Source organism: Pangasianodon hypophthalmus, chromosome 5, assembly GCF_027358585.1.
Source record: "Pangasianodon hypophthalmus isolate fPanHyp1 chromosome 5, fPanHyp1.pri, whole genome shotgun sequence".
Lineage (NCBI taxonomy): Eukaryota > Metazoa > Chordata > Actinopteri > Siluriformes > Pangasiidae > Pangasianodon > Pangasianodon hypophthalmus.
Genome location: NC_069714.1, coordinates 15,535,369 through 15,554,795, shown reverse-complemented (window position 1 = coordinate 15,554,795; position 19,427 = coordinate 15,535,369). Strand labels below are relative to the sequence as shown.

Below are 19,427 nucleotides of genomic sequence, written 5' to 3'. Positions count from 1 at the left end.
TCTCTCAACTGCCTATTACAGGGTTACTCTTAAAATTCACTAAATAGTAGCCTATAGCATAGCCAAGTATCTACTTAGTTCTGTTTGAGGCTGTGTCATTATTAATGTCTTCCTGCCCCACCAAAGTCTGTGGTCATGAGCTGTTGCTGGACAGGCATCAGGTCTGTCACTATGTGCCATGTAAAACATATAAAAGTCATTTAGGATAAACCTTTATTTTTATGACAGAAAAGTATGTTTAATCTGCTTTGAATTGTGTTGTTAGCTTCCCCCCACATGATATGACTTGATTAACTCTGAAAATGATTTTGTCTACCATACTATTTACTTTGAATGTCGTTGTTTCGTATATTAAGTCTTCTGAAGTCCTGTTGTCTCCTTTTTACTCTTAGCTATTTCTTTTATCTTCTAATGAGTTTCAGCTATTTTCTCCACATAAACTTCTTTAATGTATTCTTGCATGTAAAAATAAATATCAATTCACATGGAACAATCAGCATTAACAATCACTAAATCTTACATGGTTTTCATCCCTCTTCATGTCCAGGAAGATTCTCATACCAGGTCTTTGTTCAATCTACCAAAGTCTGTCATAAGCTCAAGAACAGCATAATTTACATTGCATCCTGGATTAATTACATGAGAGTCTTTTGTTGAACACTGGGTCTGGGATTTGGCCCTGAATATTAAACATGAGCTAAAGGGGATTAACATGCCTCTTCTGAGAGGAGGAGGTGTGTGTCTGTAGTAGATCAGGGCGGGGTGGGAAAGCTGAGCTGACCGAAATGATGTAAGGGGGATTTTGGGGTGCGGCCTTGTCTCATATGGAAGAGTGTGACCTCTGATCTCTCTTGTTGTACTATTTGTTCCAGAGGCCAGCAAGCTGGTGATGTCATATGTGGCTGCGGTGTGTGGGAAGGGCCAGGAGGTGAACAAGGTGAAAGAGCAGCTGCTGCAATCCAATCCCGTACTAGAGGGTATGTGTAAAGCTCTGTTACCTTCATCACATCATCTTCATCTATATTTTCATCTTTATCTATAATGCATCTTATCTTATCTTATTTTTTTCTTTATGATTCCATACTGAACTGAATATAAAACTAAAACCAATTTAAAAGACCAAGGTTTCTGCTATTATGTACTTATATTCCACAATTTTAACGGACAGATTCTATAGCATGATAGTACAAAAATAAAAGTGATGATATAAGTAACATAATGTTTAATTATTAGTTTAGGCTTTTCAGCTTTGGCATTCAGTATAATTTAGAATTTGTGTAGCTTTTAGATACCACAGATTATATCACACAATACTCAAGCATAGTAGTTGCAAATTACAGTTAAATTATTATAACACATTAATATAAAGTATACTGTCCTTCTGGTTTTATTTTAACTGTTGTTAGCCTGACCACTCAAAAATGACCATGTGCTAAAAGCATCTGTCAACCTCAAGCACCAATAACAGGTATCAGAGCCTCAGGAAATTTCAACTGATAGAATATTATATAAATTTGATATTTATTTATATAAATTTGAACATTTGTGTTCAGTAGGTTGCCACAAGGCAGGTTATGTAGTTCACAACGCAAGAATTTTGGCCTGTTGCATCTTCCACTAAAATCGTATTAGTTCAAATGGCTCTGAATCTCACCTCTAACCAAGCAATAAGTTCAAAACTTCACAACCATGCCTCCAGCCCTTGACATGTTTGAAAACAGGGGTGCTAAGACATACTTGCCCTCCTTTTTCTTAGTATTGCCCTCCTTCAGCTGTCTGCCTTTGACTGTTAATGGAGCACAAAGCTCTCTGCTGCCCGATCGCAGACAGGAATGTGTGTTTTTAACGTGGGGCCATGCACAGGAAATGCCCATGAGCAATGAAGTGCCCAGCCGAGTTCCACATCTGTGAGAGTTTAGCTGCTGGCTGTAATGATTTCCACTCCTGAGGCTCGGCAGACTTCCTGCCCCATGGCCTCACTCCTGTACTTGCTCTGTGCAGCCAGAACTGAAGCGGTGTACTCCAAAGTCCAAAAAAGATTACTTCCAATTTTAACACACTGGCGCCTATCAATCATGCTTATTAAGTTAGAAGAAGTTTAATTACAGGCTAAAATCACTATATGGACCATAAACAGTTAAAATGTACAAAAAAAACCTAATCATACAAGCATTGGGTAGATAGCTACCAATAGGGAAATTTACTACACTTTGTCACTAACGTGGTATGTGTTTCTCCTTTGCAGCTTTTGGGAATGCCAAAACTGTGAGGAATGACAACTCCTCTCGATTCGTGAGTATCTGTCTATCTGTCTGTTTTCTGGCAGTGTGCTCTGTGGCTGGATTGCTCCACTAAGTGTCTTTCATTTACATAAGATTAAGTGCATGTAGACTGTTGATTCTAGTAACAAAACCTGCCAAAACAGCTCTTTTTTTCCCCTCTAAATGTTTTTTGTGGCTGTTAATATATTTTGTAAGGAATCCAGGAGTCCAAAATGCTATTCACACATATTATCCTTCTTTTTTTTATGGATTCTTTTGCCTATTGACTGACATTTGATTATGTTTAGCACTGCTGTTCTTCACATAGTTACTATTGCTGCACAAAGCAGGATTTTAATAAAACACTAGTTGTAACTTTCCAGAAAACTACATCAAGATGTATAAAAGTATGCGTCAGCACTCGCTGGGTGTGTCTGCAGACGCTCCTTTGTTATAGAGCAATGCACAGAACAGCTTGCACTGAAAAAGATTACCATCAAGGCAAAGCAATGCGTGTGTGCGCCTGTATTCTGTGTGTGTGTGTGTGTGTGTGTGTGTGTGTGTGAGTGAGAATGTTGCCTGTTGAGAGGACTTGGTATCTTTAAAGGTGTTTTTCCTTTCCAGTCCTTTCCAATGGATATGCATTATGTAATGGGCTATGGCTGAGGGATTGCTGAGAGAAGATTTCAGCAATATCACTGAAATCTATCTCAAATGTACATATTAGTTGTAGTCCTTGATAAATGTGAGATAAAAAACAATCATATAAGAATAAATTTCACAGAGGTAAACCATGGTCATGTATTATTAGTAATGCTGTATCTGTGTTGTATCAGTTAATGTTATTATTGCCATGGCATGTAAATGCATTTAGAAGGACCATCCAGAGGGGGAACAAAAACATTAGATTCCAGCGTGGAGATCTGAGGGGACATGGAATTGTGCAGGAGTGTTCTCACGCTCACTAAATGCTTTTAAGAGAGTGGGGGGCTGCGGGCTGTTTTCAGATTCCTTCTTGATCTCATTGCATGATTCCAGACTTCTTCAATTAGTCCAGAGCTCCAGAGTCACTACATGTTCTGCATAAGAACTCCACAAGCCCATTAGCTACTGCTGTCGGATCCTTAAATGCTTTTTTCTCATACTATAATGTGTCGTCATCTTCTGCACAGTGGGGGGAAAAAACAATCAGTTGCTTCCCATGGCTGGCAAAATGTTTTATTGAATTTGGCTTCAGATATTGAGGCAGTAGCTTTGAAGAGCTGTTGGCTGGGGGAAAAAAGAGGGAGTGAAAGACACTTAAAGACAGGAGGCTTACTGTTACTTTTCAGTTTTAAGTTAGGATAGAGAGCAGTTTCTTTCACCTTCACACTTTCCTCACTGGTAGTTCATTACTCCAGCAAAAATTTATAGTCTACTTTATGAATAAGCCTGACTAAAAGACCGAGCTGGGGGGAGAAATCATTTTTCTTACCTGCTCTCTTGTGGAAGTCTTGTGCTTTTAGCTCTATTCACAGTCACGACCCCTTCTCTGCTTTCTCCTTTATTCTGCCATTAAAAGCCACAGTTAATACATGTGGTTCTTCATGTTGAACCTGCCACTAAGCGGTATTAAAGACCTTGGTGCAATCTCATGACAGGGGTGGGACACACTGCTCCTTCATATCTTATTTCGACTGTGTAGGGCTAAAATAGAAGCTAGTTTAAAGGTGTCACCCTTTATTTCAATTTTTTATTTGTAGCTCCTTATTGTTTTATGCAAATATTTTTTTCCTCTATCCACAGGGCAAGTACATGGACATCGAGTTTGACTTCAAAGGGGATCCACTGGGAGGCGTCATCAGTAACTGTGAGTATAATTACAGGATCGATACTGGGTTGACCCATTAAACAGTACCTCACTGAGGCTCACTGTCGATTACAGAAGCTGTGCTTTTTTCCACAAGGTTCTCAGATCCAGTTGTGTGGTCATGGTGATGGCTGCAGAGAACGGCAGTGGAGCGCTGCCCTGCTGCAAACCACCTAAAGTGTGTTCTCCTCCTGCAGTTATGCTAGTGGGTTGGGACACACAGACAAATACAGGGTGTGCTCGAAAGAGCTTGGGCTTAGATTAGCCTTTCCTGCACATCTTACTCTGTCTGACTCTCACACATTCCCAAATCATCTGCCTTGGATACAGTATCCACACAACCTATTTTATGCAATTCTGCATGTCACCATTTGCTCCATTGTTGTGTGTTAAGGGACTATAAATTCCCTGTGACTGTCCATTGAGAGAGCCTGAAAGGGAAGATTTAAAGTCTGCACCTTAACTCATTTGCCCAAACGGTGCTGCATATGTTGAACACACTCTTGTGTTTTGATTTATTCCACAAACATTACTAGTGAAATCAGTAGTGCCCTGATGTAATAGATGTTTTGTAATCTGGATTGTGTTGGAGTTGAGTTGTCGATTGTGTGGCATGTCCCTGTCCATGTGAGGCGAGAGCAGAGAGTGAATAAGATCAATAAACCAGTGTTTGTGTTTTTCCAGTGAAAGTTCATGGGCACAGACAAACTTTCTCTTGTTTTTTCTCTACGTTCTATCTCTACTCTTTATCTCTGTCCTTCTGGTTCATTAGGTCTGCTTTCAGTTTTCCATTGTTTTGACTCCATTAACACACCCAGAAACAGGCGCTCATTGAAAATACAAAATGCTTGGTAATGGGTTTCCGCTACATATTTGGTCCAATGTAGTATATTACTGATTAACATTAAGAATAATTAAGATTAGCAGTCTTGTTGTTAGCAATATTTCGTGATTAGATGGATTTGCATTAAAGGTGAATTGCCTCAAATGTTACATGGTAAATGTGTTGTTGGTAGGGTTTTTGTTTGTTTGTTTGTTTGTTTTTCTGAATGTACAAAAGGTGAAAGTGCAGACAAGAGTCTCTTTCATCAGAGTTAGATTTTCTAAACTTTTGTAACCCTCATCCACTCTTTTCCTTTACTCTTGCCTCTCTCCAGTTTGTGTTAAGCACATGTATAATGAAAGTAGAAAAAAGGCTCATAATGAGTTTTGGATTATGAAGGGGCTTTTAATATACTCTTGCATTATTGATGAGGTTTTGCCCTCACTGGCATGAGTTAAACCAGCTCAACAAATATAAGATGATCTTTGGTATTAATCATTTCCCCAAAGTCTAAGTGTAAATATATTCAAATGAAGTGTATGATAAAGATAGGTGAGGTTTGTGTGCTGTTTTTTTACAGCATCAGCTGATGAAATTTGCTCATAAATTGAGATGTTATTATAAATTTCAAGTACAATTTACAACACAAATCAGCACAATATAACACAATGATGATATGAAGGGGTATATATTGCAGGTCTTGAGGCCTTATGTCTTGGGTGAATATATATATATATATATATATATATATATATATATATATGTGTGTATATATATATATATATGTATATATATATATATGTATATATATATATATATATATATATGTATGTATATATATATATATATATATATATATATATATATATATATATATATATATATACATATATATACATACAGTCAGGTCCATAAATATTGGGACAGTAATTTTGCCTCTGTACACCACCACAGTGTATTTGAAATGAAGCAGTCAAGATGTGACTGAAGCGTAGATTTTCAGCTTTAATTCAAGGGGTTTAACAAAAATATTGCATTAACTGTTTAGGAATTACAGCCATTTTTTACAGAGTTCCTCCATTTTCACAGGCTCAAAAGTAATGGGACAATTGACTGATAAGCAGTTTCATGATAAATTAAGGAGATAAAAGGTCTGGAGCTGATTCCAAGTGTTGAATTTGCATTTGGTAGCTGTTCATGGGAACTCTCAATATGCCGTCCAAAGAGGTGTTGATGCAAGTGAAGGAGGCCATCATTAGGCTGAAAAACCAAAACAGACCTATCAGAGAGATAGCAGAAACTTTAGGAGGGCCAAATCAACAATTTGGTACATTCTTAAAAAGAAGGAATGCACTGGTGAGCTCAGCAACACCAAAAGGCCTGGGAGACCACAGAAAACAACTAATCGGATGATTGCAGAATTCTTTTCTTATTGAAGAACAACCCCTTCACAACATCTAGCCAAGTCAGGAACACTCTGGAGGAGGTAGGCCTATCATTGTCAAAGTCTACAATCAAGAGCCACCTTCATGAATGTAAATACAGACGGTTTACCTCAAGATGCAAACCGCTGGTAACACTCAAGAACACAAAGGCCAGATTAGACTTTGCTAAAAAACCTCTAAAAAAAGCCTGACCAGTTCTGATGCAAGATTAACTTGTACCAGAATGATGGGAAGAGAAAAGTATGGAGAAGGAAAGGAAAGGCTCATGATCCAAAGCATACCACATCATCCGTCAAACATGTGGAGGCAGTGTTATGGCATGGGCATGTTTGGCTGCCAATGGAACTGGGTCACTGGGGTTTATTGATAATGTGACTGTTGATAGAAGTAGCAGGATGAATTCTGAAGTGTACAGAGCTATACTTTCTGCTCAGATTCATTCAATTGCTGCAAAACTGATAGGACAGCGCTTCACAGTACAGATGGATAACAACCCAAAACATACTGTGAAAGCAGCCCAAGAGCTTGGAAATTAAATGTTCTTAAATGGCCGAGTCAGTCACCTGACCTCAACCCAACTGAGCTGCTTTTCACTTACTGAAGACAAATCTGAAGGCAGAATGGCCCACAAACAAGCAGCAACTGAAGATGGCTGCAGTAAAGACCTGGCAAATCATCTCAAGGGAGGAAACTCAGCATTTGGTGATGTCCATGGGGTCCAGACTTCAGGTAGTCATTGACTGCAAAGGATTTACCTCCAAGTAATAAAAATAATCCTAATATTTATGATTATATTAGTTTGTCCCATTACTTTTGAGGCTGTGAAAATGGAGGAACTCTGTAAAAAATGGCTGTAATTCCTAAACGGTTAATGCAATATTTTTGTTAAACCCCTTGAATTAAAGCTGAAAGTCTACGCTTCAGCCACTGTGGTGGTGTACAGAGGCAAAATTACCAAAACTGTGTCACTGTCCCAATATTTATGGACCTGACTGTATATTCCTTTTTTGGAGTTGAAGAAGTGGGGCAAGACCCAATAACTTTGCAGCAGGGATACAGCATGCCTATGCTAGTCAAAATATGATGGTAAAACAGAATCCCATCTCAGAATAGACAAGATTGAAGACTTTATGATCACAATAATGGCTCTAATAAGTGCAGTTAGTGTGCAGTGAGGCACCCTTCCAGACAGATCTCTCCTGTGAGATTTCCTGTTCTATCACAAACACAATAGACAATGAGAGGCTACATACACTGCAGACACCTTGAGTATGCAAATATTTGTCCCTCCTGGAAACAGACACATTGTGTGTTCTTCAGATCTCAGATGCGCTTTGAAGGGGGTGGCCTTTTTGAATATTCTGGCCAGTGGAATGACAAAAGTTGTGCTTACCAATGTTATAATGCTTTCTTCCTTCAGATCTTTTGGAGAAATCTCGTGTTGTGAAGCAGCCAAGAGGAGAGAGAAACTTCCACATCTTTTACCAGCTGTTATCTGGAGCATCAGATGAAACACTCAGTAAGAGACAACAAGCATTTACATGCTGTGTTCTTAGGCTTGTTACATACAGCTTTACACATGACTATCATTCTTATGCATGGGGTTATGCAGAACTGAGGTACAAGAAGATTTGTTTTTGTTTTTTAAACAGTAGGGAAAACCCTGAGTAACTGGGCCAGCAGCTATTGTTCTCACTTGTTTTACTGGACCTTGGCCATTGTTGCCATGCTTACTGCAAGAGAACAATGTAGTGGGCTTTAATTTCAGAGATCAAATAGCTGAAGGACCCTGGAGGCAGTGTGCCTTTATAATCCTAGCTGAACAAAAGTATGTTTTTGGGGTATGTAATATTGGAATTGAATGGGAATTGTGTGTGTAACCATAGTGGAAAATCTGGGAGTTCAGGGCTGATTCAAACGTCCTCTAAAATACATGCTTTCTTTTTTCCAGAGCTACTAAAGTTGGACCGAGACTTCAGCAAATATAATTATCTGAGTCTTGATTCTGCCACAGTCAATGGACTTGATGATGCTGCAAACTTTAGGACAGTTAGGGTGAGTTATTCAGTCATTTATTTTCACACACACAAACGTGTAACCACACATGGCTAACCTTGTCAACAACTCTTGTCAAGTTACATCTACACAAAGCACAGGCAGTAACAGAGAAAATGTGGACTTGGACTGTGCTTTGCCACTCACTAGTGAAATGATCCTTTTGAAATAGCTCGTTAAGTGGATAAAACTTTGTGAGTGTTGATTAAATAGGATTCACCAGTATAAGAACACTGAGCGGGCTACAGGTTCAGACACCTCTCACCATAGTAAGCTGTACTGTATCTATATGACAACATACTGGCTAAGAACACCTGGCTGCCAATTTGCATATTATACTAGTTTTGACCACAAGGGAAAGGCATTTTTTTTCCTTTGTAGCAACAGATAAAAAAATAAATAAATAAATAAAAGAAAGCTAATGGTTATAGTTAGCTACCTGCCAGTAGTTGTCATACTTGGCTTCACCTCAGGATGGAAGTGTGGCTGCCTTTTTGTGTTTCCTGCTGCAAACAAGTACTGCAAGCCTGTTGTGGGATGGCCACGGCCAGTATTACTCAGTCAACTTTTAATTTCCAAAGGCGGAATGACAGCTGTCTGTATTTAGAGTCATAGCGCCAAACAAAAGTATTTTTATTATAAGAAAATAAGTAGTATTTTATGCCTTAAGGATTCCATTCTAAGACCATATTCTTTTTGACTGCTGACAGAATGTAAAGAGAATAGAATCAAACATAATCTTATAACTGAAACTGTTTATACAAGTATCACAAATCAGCTTTAATACTGAATTTTAAAAAATTTAAACTGTAAAGTTCATAGATTTTAGATTATTTGGTAACTTACCAAAGCAATAAATGTGTCACTAGACATGCCATCCTTGATAGAGATCAGATATTGCCTAAGTTTAATTGAGCTGTTTGATGGCGCGAGAGTAGATCTGCTCTTGTCCATTCTCTTTAAGATGGAGTCTGAGATCTTCATAGCAGTTGTCCTTAGTGCTATTATATGCAGCAGCTTTACACAAAGGAAAGATTAATTTAATTTCACCCGCACCAGTATTTAATAGAAGCAATTAGCAGGTGTATCCCTCTTAAAGTTTTTCGGCTTTGCCGTCTCCTTCCCTTTAATCCCATTCATACAGTAAAATGTGATAGTCTTGGCAAGATTATATTTCACCATTTTTATCATTTCACATCTTATCATGTTCTGTACTTGCCATGATCATTAGATGTCTGCACCCAACAGAGCTGGTTTGAATTAGTGACTTCAGCAGACAATGCTGTGTTCTCCTGGACAATAGTTCTAAGCCCAGCTCTGCTAGTATTTAAAAAACCATAGTTCAACTAGTTCTGTCCTCCGAGTCTCTGTCTCTGCCTCTTGTGACCGAGATCATGGCCAAATAATTGGACAATACTTACCTTTTGTGCTTTATGATTTATTCAGACTGTTGCATCTTTGGGAAGTAACAGTGAGTCATCGCTTTTGTTGAATGACTGTCGAAACTACCAAAACAATCATAAATTAGTTTTGGTAAGATGTACAGAATACTGCACGCAGTGGAAAACATTCATTTTACATCATCTCTGTCCTGCTTCACATTCTGACATGCCTGATATACAGAAAAAGAACAGGCTATGTTTACTGAAGGCTTACTCTATGATTATTGTGCCATGCTTATCCTTATCTTGTAAGTTAGGATAAGGACATGAGTGGATAGTCAAAGCTCTGTATAAATCTGTTCTTTACTGTGAAAATACTCTCCACTTTGTTATTTGCTTGTGGATTTGGTTTTGGAGAGGATCGAACTAAACTTTCTGTAGTAGTGCTTTCAGTAGGATAAAATAAACATATAGTTCCTAAATTATTTGGTTAAATGCTTTCTTCTTTATGCAAGTCTTCCTCTCAAACCTACCCGAGGGTCTCCTCCTTACCATGACCTTCCTACATCAGCCTGTGGTTTCCATAACCAAAATATGACCAAATGACCAAAAATGACCAAAATATCTAGCATAGTCATATTAGTATATTGTTTTTACCCAGCAAACTCTGTGTCCATTACTTGTCAGTCTGCTTTGTTACTTGATGGCTTCCATTAAATCTATTATCTGAGCTGTAGTGACTGAGGAATTTTCCCTTCTTTTATCCAGAATGCCATGCAGATTGTGGGTTTCATGGAGGACGAGGTGCAGTCAGTACTGGAGCTGGTGGCTGCTGTGCTCAAGCTGGGCAACATAGAGTTCAAGCCCGAGTCACGAGTCAACGGCTTCGATGAGAGTCGGGTTAAGGACAAGAACGGTGAGCATTTTACCTGGTGGAAAAGCTTTGTTCATCCTCTGCTTTTGGTAGTGCAGATGCAATGCAGGTTAATGCAAATTATAGTTAGGCAGAAAAATCAGATCCTTGATGAAGGAAATCAAATCCTTGATGAAGGAAATCACGTGTAGTAGATGCGAGGTAACTGGACCCTTGTCTAATACATTACTTTGTCTGTTGGTACACCTGGTTGAACTGTACTGCCATCTATTGATATTTGCCTTGGAGGTTTAAAAACCTGATACTGTTTGTATTTGAGAGTATTTAATTGTGGGACACAATGTTGCTCTTATAGTTGATTGTGCAAATAAATTTAAATAAATTTTCCTGTAAATCTTCGAGCAGATGTGTCATGGATAGTAATTTGCATGTTCTCATGGCTCAAATAAAAATAAAAAGCTAACTCGTATTAGTTTAAGTGCCTGTATGAACTTAATGGTAGTATTTCGTGAGGATTGCTATCCATCTTCAGTCACTTGCATATTTGCAGTTCTTCCTGGAAGAGGAAGAGGAAGAGGGTTCATTTTTTGTAGTGCCTAAATTTCTCAAGGGGACCTAGGTCTGATATTGACCAGATCTTTTGAAAAACCTACCAGAGGGGCACCTTAAGAGGTTTCCTGCTTTAACTTTTTACATAAGCACTCAATGTGCAGAAATCCCACCTTCAACATAGTCATGAGTCCATTTTCCTGTTATTTTGTTGCTCTAATAGGCCATAGAATATGAGCAAAACATAAAATGCAAATGTCATTAAGTATAAGTCATTAACTCTACTTTATGGTGGGGAATAATTCCCATACAAAAATTATTTTTCTCTTATACTTTAACAATGTGGTTAGCGTGTCTGTTCTGTGTGTAACTCGTCTGCACTGTTCCTTTCCCAGATCTGAAGGAGATGTGTGAGCTGTTGGGCATTGATCAGTCAGTGTTGGAACGAGCATTCAGTTTTCGCACGGTGGAAGCTAAGATGGAGAAAGTGTCAACAACACTCAACGTTGCTCAGGTTGACTTACCTCACCTCTCTTACCATAAATTATCTCTGTTGCCTTTACTAGCTCTTACATGTTACTTTTTGTATCCATCTCTCCTTGGGGCAAACAACTTGAGGGAAAGTCTTGTAATATTTATCAGTATGTCTCCGTAAACAATGTAAATGCACACATGATGATAATTTCAGAACTTTGTTTGTAAATTAATATTATTTTCACATTTTAAATGGCATTCAGAAAAATAGGATGAGGGGTATTGGCTCATCTTATAGGTGCTAGTCCTGAGAACAGCTTTCGTTTCGTAAGAAGGCACTCCACAGAGCTGGAGCATTACTCTAAAGGACAGGCTCTCTTCTTGCAAACGTCCAACAAGATAAAGCAATTTCAGCATGAATTCATAGCCACAGGTCTAAACATGGAATTTTTTACCTTTAGCTTCATAGAGTGTTCATATCACTATCAGAACCTGTAGTGATTGTAATCTGGGTGACACTAGCCAAGCACTGTTCTATCTGTGTGCCGTTAGCTTAATGTCATCTAGAGTTCAACCTCTTACTGCATTCTGCTGCCACGTTGACGTGTTGATGGATGATCTTACACAGTCAGGGCTCAGTGCCAGCTCTTGAGACTCTTAAAACTCAGAAAATTTTATTTTGCCCTTTGTTCACAAAGCCTCTAACCTTTCACTGTTTTTAATGAAATAATGAGAGAATGGTTATTATTAAAGCTTAAGCAAATAACTGGAAATTCTGTTTGTTCTAGGCCTATTATGCACGTGATGCACTTGCCAAAAACTTATATAGCCGCATGTTTAGTTGGCTGGTGAATCGAATAAACGAAAGCATCAAGGTATGGACCCAAAGTTATTTTTGTATCATTTTATCATCTTTAATGCTAAACACTGAATAACGCTTTGTCATCTTTTATGTTTAGGCTCAGACCAAAGCCCGGAAGAAGGTTATGGGGGTCCTGGATATTTATGGTTTTGAGATCTTTGAGGTAAGGTTTATCCAGGAGGAGTCATCTGCTTGTAGACTGCTTCTGTTTAGACTTGTTGGCTAATGACTAAGGGAACAGTAACAACAAGAAAGACCTGTCTGGTTAAATAAATATGACATAAGAGCTCTAAAATGCCTCCTATTTGCACTAATCAAGAAATATCATCACACACTATCAAGTCACTTATAAGAACAGTACCTCCAGTATATCAGTAATTCTTGTTCAGTGTTTAACACATCACTAAACAAGAAGTTGCAAATTATACTTCAAATTATACTATCATTATACTTCTCTATTTAAATTTATATGCCATATCTTATGTTGTCTGAAACATAATATGAAAGTTATTCTCCTCTGATGAATGTTTGTTGTCAGTTCTTCGATCTGTACACAGTGTTATACATAGTGTAAGTGAATTTATTACCAAATATACTTTTTGTAAAGTTGTAAATTCATATATGCCATCTGGTACCATTCAAGTTTGCTCATGACAAGCATGCCTAACAGGAAACGGTTATATTCACTACTTATTGGTTTGCTTGCAGTTAGCAGTATGTCAGCACTGCTTGTTTTTAACACTGGCCATGGCAATAATATTCACCTGTCTGTAAAATTCACCACTGTTTATTTGGATTTGTCCATTACATTTGCCTGCTGTCTGACTGTGTTCCTTTCTCCTTAATGTCGTTATTGTTGTTTGTTTTTGTGTCTGGGACAACAGGATGGAGTAAGTACTCCTCTGAGGATGTGATGTGGCAGTGTGCTTGCTGCGATTAGAGCATTTAATCCTAGTCTTAATTTAGCCTTTCTTTCTATAATTTTATACTGCAAAGGTGCATGACCAGCCGTGAGGTGCAACATTAGCTGCAGTGTTGGCAGTGTCAGTGTTTATGTACCTGACATTGCATCATTGGCTGTAGTAAAGTTGCACCTCCGGGTCTGAGTTGCTGAAACAGCCCAAGATTTGCAGTGCTTTACATGTAGTTTCCGTACAGTGAATAGCTAATACAACCATGGAGCCGTTTTACTCTCGCGCTTTGAAAAAGCAGCTGTTGAACCTGATTTCACCATTACTTAGTCAGCTTCAGGCTGAGGTGCCAATAGGCTATGTTTGTAGGGAGGCCAGCTGTAAACTGGTACTGCCAAGTTAAACAAAGAGATGACTGAGTCTTTCCAGTGTACCATATGCAGCCTTTTGAATTAGTTTTGAAGCTTTTGCCTGGTGCCAAAAGCACACCAGTGGTTTTTAGTCTAACACACACCGGGTTTGTTTCTGAATGGCAGAGGTGAACACACAAAAGCCTCTCATAAAAATAGACAGAACAAGTCTTTTGCAGCATTTAACAAAATTTAGCAAAATGCCAACCTGATCATCATCTAACCTGTAACAAATGAATCATAACTAACACAGCCATTATTTAACCTTTAACAATAAATACTAAGCTAATTGCTGTTGCTATATTAACACTTCACTGTATTGACTGTATTGAGATGTTTGTTAGTGTTAGTTATACTACCTTTTGGTGGTATACATTACTTATTAGAAATACCAAGCTTTAATTTTAAGTTAGTTAGATAAAAACAAGGAGGCTAAGAGAGTACAGTGATTTATAGCCAACCATAGGTGGTTCTATATCAGTCAGAAGGTTTGCTGTGCTTAATGTTTTGGCTGTTGTATGCATCTGAATTATCCCAGTACAAATGCAATTTAAATGGCACACACATTCACACTGCATCTGGTTTGTCCCACAGGACAACAGCTTTGAGCAGTTCATCATCAACTACTGCAATGAGAAGCTTCAGCAGATCTTCATCGAGCTCACCCTGCGTGAGGAGCAGGAGGAGTATGTGCGTGAGGTAAGATATGTTTTTTTCTGCCATCACACAATATCTGAAATGTTTAAGATCAATAGTAGTAATAGTACGCTTTAGTTATAGTTACTCAATTAACTGGTCTTCCTATATAGATCTGAGAACTAATGTCATCTGGGACAGTCCTTCACACAGTGCTTTTTGTGAACATTATGTTAATATAAAACCTCACGAAGTACCTTTATGCCAGGCTTTTATCAACCTTGATGCATTAACACAGCCTTGAGCAGCCTCTTAATTGCCAACTCATTTCATCATCCTATCTACTTCTTCATTTGAATGCTGCTCACTCCTACTCTGCGAATTTTGCACAGAAGTAATCCCTCAAAACAGCATGGGTAAACACACTTGTCCCTGAGGGCTTATGGGCTATGTTTGCTTTCTGAGCACTGAGTATGTGCCCTAACGCAGCCATGACCTCCACACTATAATATTCAGCTCTCTGGACCAGTTCCAGGCCAGTACATGGGAAAATACCTCCGTGTTGGAGACTGGGGAGGAAAATTCAGTGATCTGGGGAGAAGTCCACCCAGTCCACACTGTAGATTTCCCCTTCCACTACTTGCCCTCCCACTTATACTCACTATCTCCTCATGAAGCTGTTCACATAGCCAAATTAGCCTGCAGCAATTTTTTTAGCTCATTACATTCACAGTCGACCCATGTTGTGGGCCAAATTAGCCTACAAGCCTGACAGATGGTGCTCTCAAATTATTTCACTTAATTGATGAAAACATCATCTCTGTTATTTCTTCCACCACAACACTTAACATCTGTGTGGATACCTGGTATAAAAAGCCTGCCTGGTTTTACCCCTTAAACCACTAAGGTTTGTGTGTGAAATCTGTAAGATTATATGGCCAAAAGTCTGTGGACACCTGACCATTACACCCATATGTGGTTCTTCTCCAAACTGTTGCCACAAAGTTGGAAGCATCACAATTGTATAAGATGTCTTTGTATGCTATAGCATTATAATTTCCCGTCACTGGAACTAAGGGGCCCAAATATGTTGCAGCATGACGGTGCCCCCGTGCAAAAATCAAGGTCCATAAAGACATGGTTTAGCAGGGATGGTGTGGAAGAACTCAAGTGGCCTGCACACAGCCCTGACCTCAACCCCACTGAACACCTTTGGATATATTGGAACGCTGACTGAGCACATCCCCACAGCCATACTCCAAACTCAGCCATACTCCTTTCCATCTAGTGTAAAGCCTTCACAGAAGAGTGGAGGTTATTTTAACTGCAAAGGGGGGGACTAAATCTAGAATGGGATGTTCAGAAAGCACATATGGGTGTAATAGTCAGTTGTCCACAAACTTCTGGCCGTATAGTGTAAGTGGGAATTCTTATAATACTATTAGAATCACGGCAAAGAGCTGGAAGAGAGACAGCAAATCTTGATTCTTGTTTGTGTTTTATTACAGGGTATTGAATGGACCAACATTGAGTATTTCAACAATGCCATCATCTGTGACCTCATTGAAAATGTAAGTCAGGCTGAATTCATTTTAAACAAAAATACTTTCTTTGCTCATTTGCTTGTGATGTTGACTCCATATTTTTACCCAAAAATTATATATCATATTCAAAATATAAGTGAGTTAGTTCATAAGAACATGCTATTATCCATTCATTCAGTACTTTTTGGTATATGACATCATTCGCTGAGCAAGCTATCTTGAATTTCAGTTGGTCTATAATCTATTTTATAACCCTCAGAACCAGAATGGGATCTTGGCCATGCTTGATGAGGAGTGTCTGCGGCCCGGGACCGTGACAGATGAGACCTTCTTGGACAAGCTGAACACTGTTTGTGCTGAACATCAGCACTTTGAGAGCCGCCTGAGCAAAAACTCAAAGTTCCTCACAGACCACAGCTTGCCTCATAGCTGCTTTCGAATCCAACACTATGCTGGCAAGGTTAGGTACCCACACACATGCATAATTGCATTGTCTGTCACTTGATGCAAACATTACCTTAGCATATACCATCCTTTGTTTGACTTGTGTGTTATTGATATTGATATATTACTGACTACAACAGATCTGTGCTGTTCTGAAATCTCCAGAAGTCAGCTTTAGTAACAAGTTCATCACGCTAAACAACTGGAAATACTGCACATACTGTGTGTTAAAGAAAACCCACAAATATGTTGTAGATGAAAACCAACCCATGGGAATCTGTCTAACTGACTAATTTCTAATACCTTGCGTAGGTGCTGTATCGGGTAGAGGGGTTTGTGGACAAAAACAATGACCTGCTATACAGAGACCTGTCCCAGGCTATGTACAAGGCCAACCATTGCTTGATGAAATTACTTTTCCCAGAGGGCAACCCTGCCAAAGTCAACCTGAAGAGGCCTCCTACAGCCGGATTCCAGTTCAAAGCATCAGTGAGCACACTCATGAGGAACTTACAGACCAAGAACCCTAACTACATTAGGTTAGAATGGCAATTATCAGCACCCAAACACATAAGTGGTTAAGTCAAGACACTTGTTTTAATAGCTTGCAGTTAAACACAAGCAAAGTTTCAGTAATCCTCCTCGTGTTGTCTTGTTTGTGTTTCCAGATGCATCAAACCCAATGACAAGAAGTCAGCTCAAATCTTCACAGATTCATTGGTGTGCCACCAAGTGCGCTACCTGGGCCTGATGGAGAATGTGCGTGTTAGACGGGCAGGATATGCCTTCCGCCAAGCTTACGAACCCTGCCTGGAGCGCTACAAGATGCTCTGTAAGCAGACCTGGCCCCGTTGGAAAGGCCCTGCCAGGTCAGACAACCAGCTACAAGCATTAGAATATTTTAGGTCAATGGAGCAGATGCTCACTGTTCATACAGTTCTCATGGCATAGCTCTCCTGACTTCAACATAAAAATGACCAAAACACTGCCAGATGTCTAAATTTAAATCTGCTGTAATTAATTTTAGAACACGTCAGTTAAGCATCCTGATTACTATCACTAAAACAGATGGTTTGAGAAAAAAAGTATACATGGGTATGAGGATGGAAAGAGCTAGCTTCATGAATTAAGGGATAAGCCTAGGATTAAGGTTGTTGGTATAGTTAGTGAGCTTTGTTTCACACCTAGGTACAATTTCAGTGGAGGCTTTGCTTAGTTGCTTAATCTGGAAACAGGTGTGAAGAAGAGCCCACAACAACACTTTTTGGATCATGTTGCGACATCATGATACCATTTCACTGTGTGTGTATATACATGTCTTAAGAGGAAAAGGTTTTAGAGAGAGGTTTGGTTGGAGGGCATGGGACTAAAATGAGTGGGTGGACCTTCTGATGGCTAAATGTTCCACGCTGTTAGCAAGATTGGCAACATCACTTACAATGGCTTAAAGCATCTAATTCAATATTATGTAAATCAAAACTATAACTTTGACCCAAACATGTTATGTCTTGTTCTTGCTTTGGGGGAAAAAAAAAACTTTTGATATCCAGCACGTAGAGAGTTATGTCAACATGTCTGGCCTGGTTATGCTGTTTATCTAGAGCAACAATTTAACAGTTCTTATCCAGAGACAGGGCTCCTTAGAACGCAGCTATATCTAGACATGCTGGGACAGAATTCCCGCACATTACTGCCACCAGGAATGACTCATGTTTCATTGAAAAATAAGATAACTCTGAATCATATCGCATGTTAGAATTGCTTAAGCAGTTCTGTATCTTTCAGTGGTATGCTGACACCTTTGTTGTCTTGTGCTACCTTTGTATGTGGGGTAGATTGTAATGTTTACTGCATTTTTTCTTTGCACAGTCATACTACCAGTACCCCCATTTGCTTCATTGTTTTGTCTGTTGCTGATGTTTGTCTGTTACTATTACTTCTACTGGTATGGATACACTGATCAAAACCATGAGGCAATGAATCTTGGATTGTGTGAATGCAGGGAAGGTGTGGAGGTCCTCCTGAAAAACTTGGAGGTACCTGAAGAGGAGTTCTCCTACGGGCGCTCCAAGATCTTTATCCGGAATCCCAGAACTGTGAGTAGTGTTAGACTCCTTAAATTCTCTTCACTGTGCTTTTGTATATCTAAAGCTTGTGAAATGCAATAAGCAGATATGAAATCACAGAAATTAGATAGTTAATAGGAAAATACAGACAAGATCTATGCTGAAAAAGATTTAGAAATACGATTACTAAGGTAACAGGCTGTTATAAAAATTAAATGTGTTCATGCTACAGAGTTTTGAACAGCTTTTTCAAACAGGAAGTTGTTCTTCTCCAATATCATTATCAGCCCTCCACCAAAAAAAGATGAGGTCAAACACATGGTTTCACTTATACATTCCTGTTTGCCAGTTAGCATGGGAAAGCAGATTGTAGTTAAAAGGCTTCAACGGAGTAAAAAATGACTGTGCTGAGCCTCAACATCATAATGGCTGAAAATGTTCAGAGTGTGATATTATTCATGCACATTCCACCTCTGTAATCTTTATCCCCAACTGCTCTTCTAGTAACAACATCCAGCTCTGCAGATATCTGAGGAAGCAGTATTATATAGCTATTTGTTGTACACGAATGCCAGGAGTAGGGTATACTTGGCAGCCATTGTCAATATTGGTCTAATCGTAGAGGATGTTAGTTAATGTTTGGCCTAGTTTTATGATATTGGTTGCTGGACATTTTTGTAATTTTCACCAATAGTTTTCACCAGTGCTTGATATGAAAGACATGTCTACTGGGTTGGTAATACAATTCAGCTCAGTGCATTTGTATAGCTCTTTTAAAAATCAATGATCCTTTAATGAGCAGTCCAAATGTAGTTGCAAGAAAAACACTCCCATAATATGGC

The 19,427-nt window shown here is 38.9% G+C and overlaps 1 protein-coding gene across 5 annotated transcripts in view; it reads left to right on the top strand.

Moving 5' to 3' along the window:
* myo1b (myosin IB) overlaps window positions 1-19,427 on the top strand; it is a 58,449-nt gene that overhangs the window by 29,640 nt on the left and 9,382 nt on the right. For all 5 annotated transcript variants that reach the window (XM_053234558.1, XM_053234556.1, XM_053234555.1 and 2 more), the window contains exons 5-19: window positions 873-977; window positions 2,246-2,292; window positions 4,047-4,110; window positions 7,799-7,897; window positions 8,330-8,433; window positions 10,584-10,731; window positions 11,634-11,752; window positions 12,501-12,587; window positions 12,672-12,737; window positions 14,490-14,594; window positions 16,040-16,102; window positions 16,335-16,535; window positions 16,832-17,058; window positions 17,188-17,388; window positions 18,522-18,615. In XM_053234558.1, coding sequence (XP_053090533.1) covers window positions 873-977; window positions 2,246-2,292; window positions 4,047-4,110; window positions 7,799-7,897; window positions 8,330-8,433; window positions 10,584-10,731; window positions 11,634-11,752; window positions 12,501-12,587; window positions 12,672-12,737; window positions 14,490-14,594; window positions 16,040-16,102; window positions 16,335-16,535; window positions 16,832-17,058; window positions 17,188-17,388; window positions 18,522-18,615 — 1,730 coding nt within the window. The remainder of the gene's footprint in view (window positions 1-872; window positions 978-2,245; window positions 2,293-4,046; window positions 4,111-7,798; window positions 7,898-8,329; window positions 8,434-10,583; window positions 10,732-11,633; window positions 11,753-12,500; window positions 12,588-12,671; window positions 12,738-14,489; window positions 14,595-16,039; window positions 16,103-16,334; window positions 16,536-16,831; window positions 17,059-17,187; window positions 17,389-18,521; window positions 18,616-19,427) is intronic.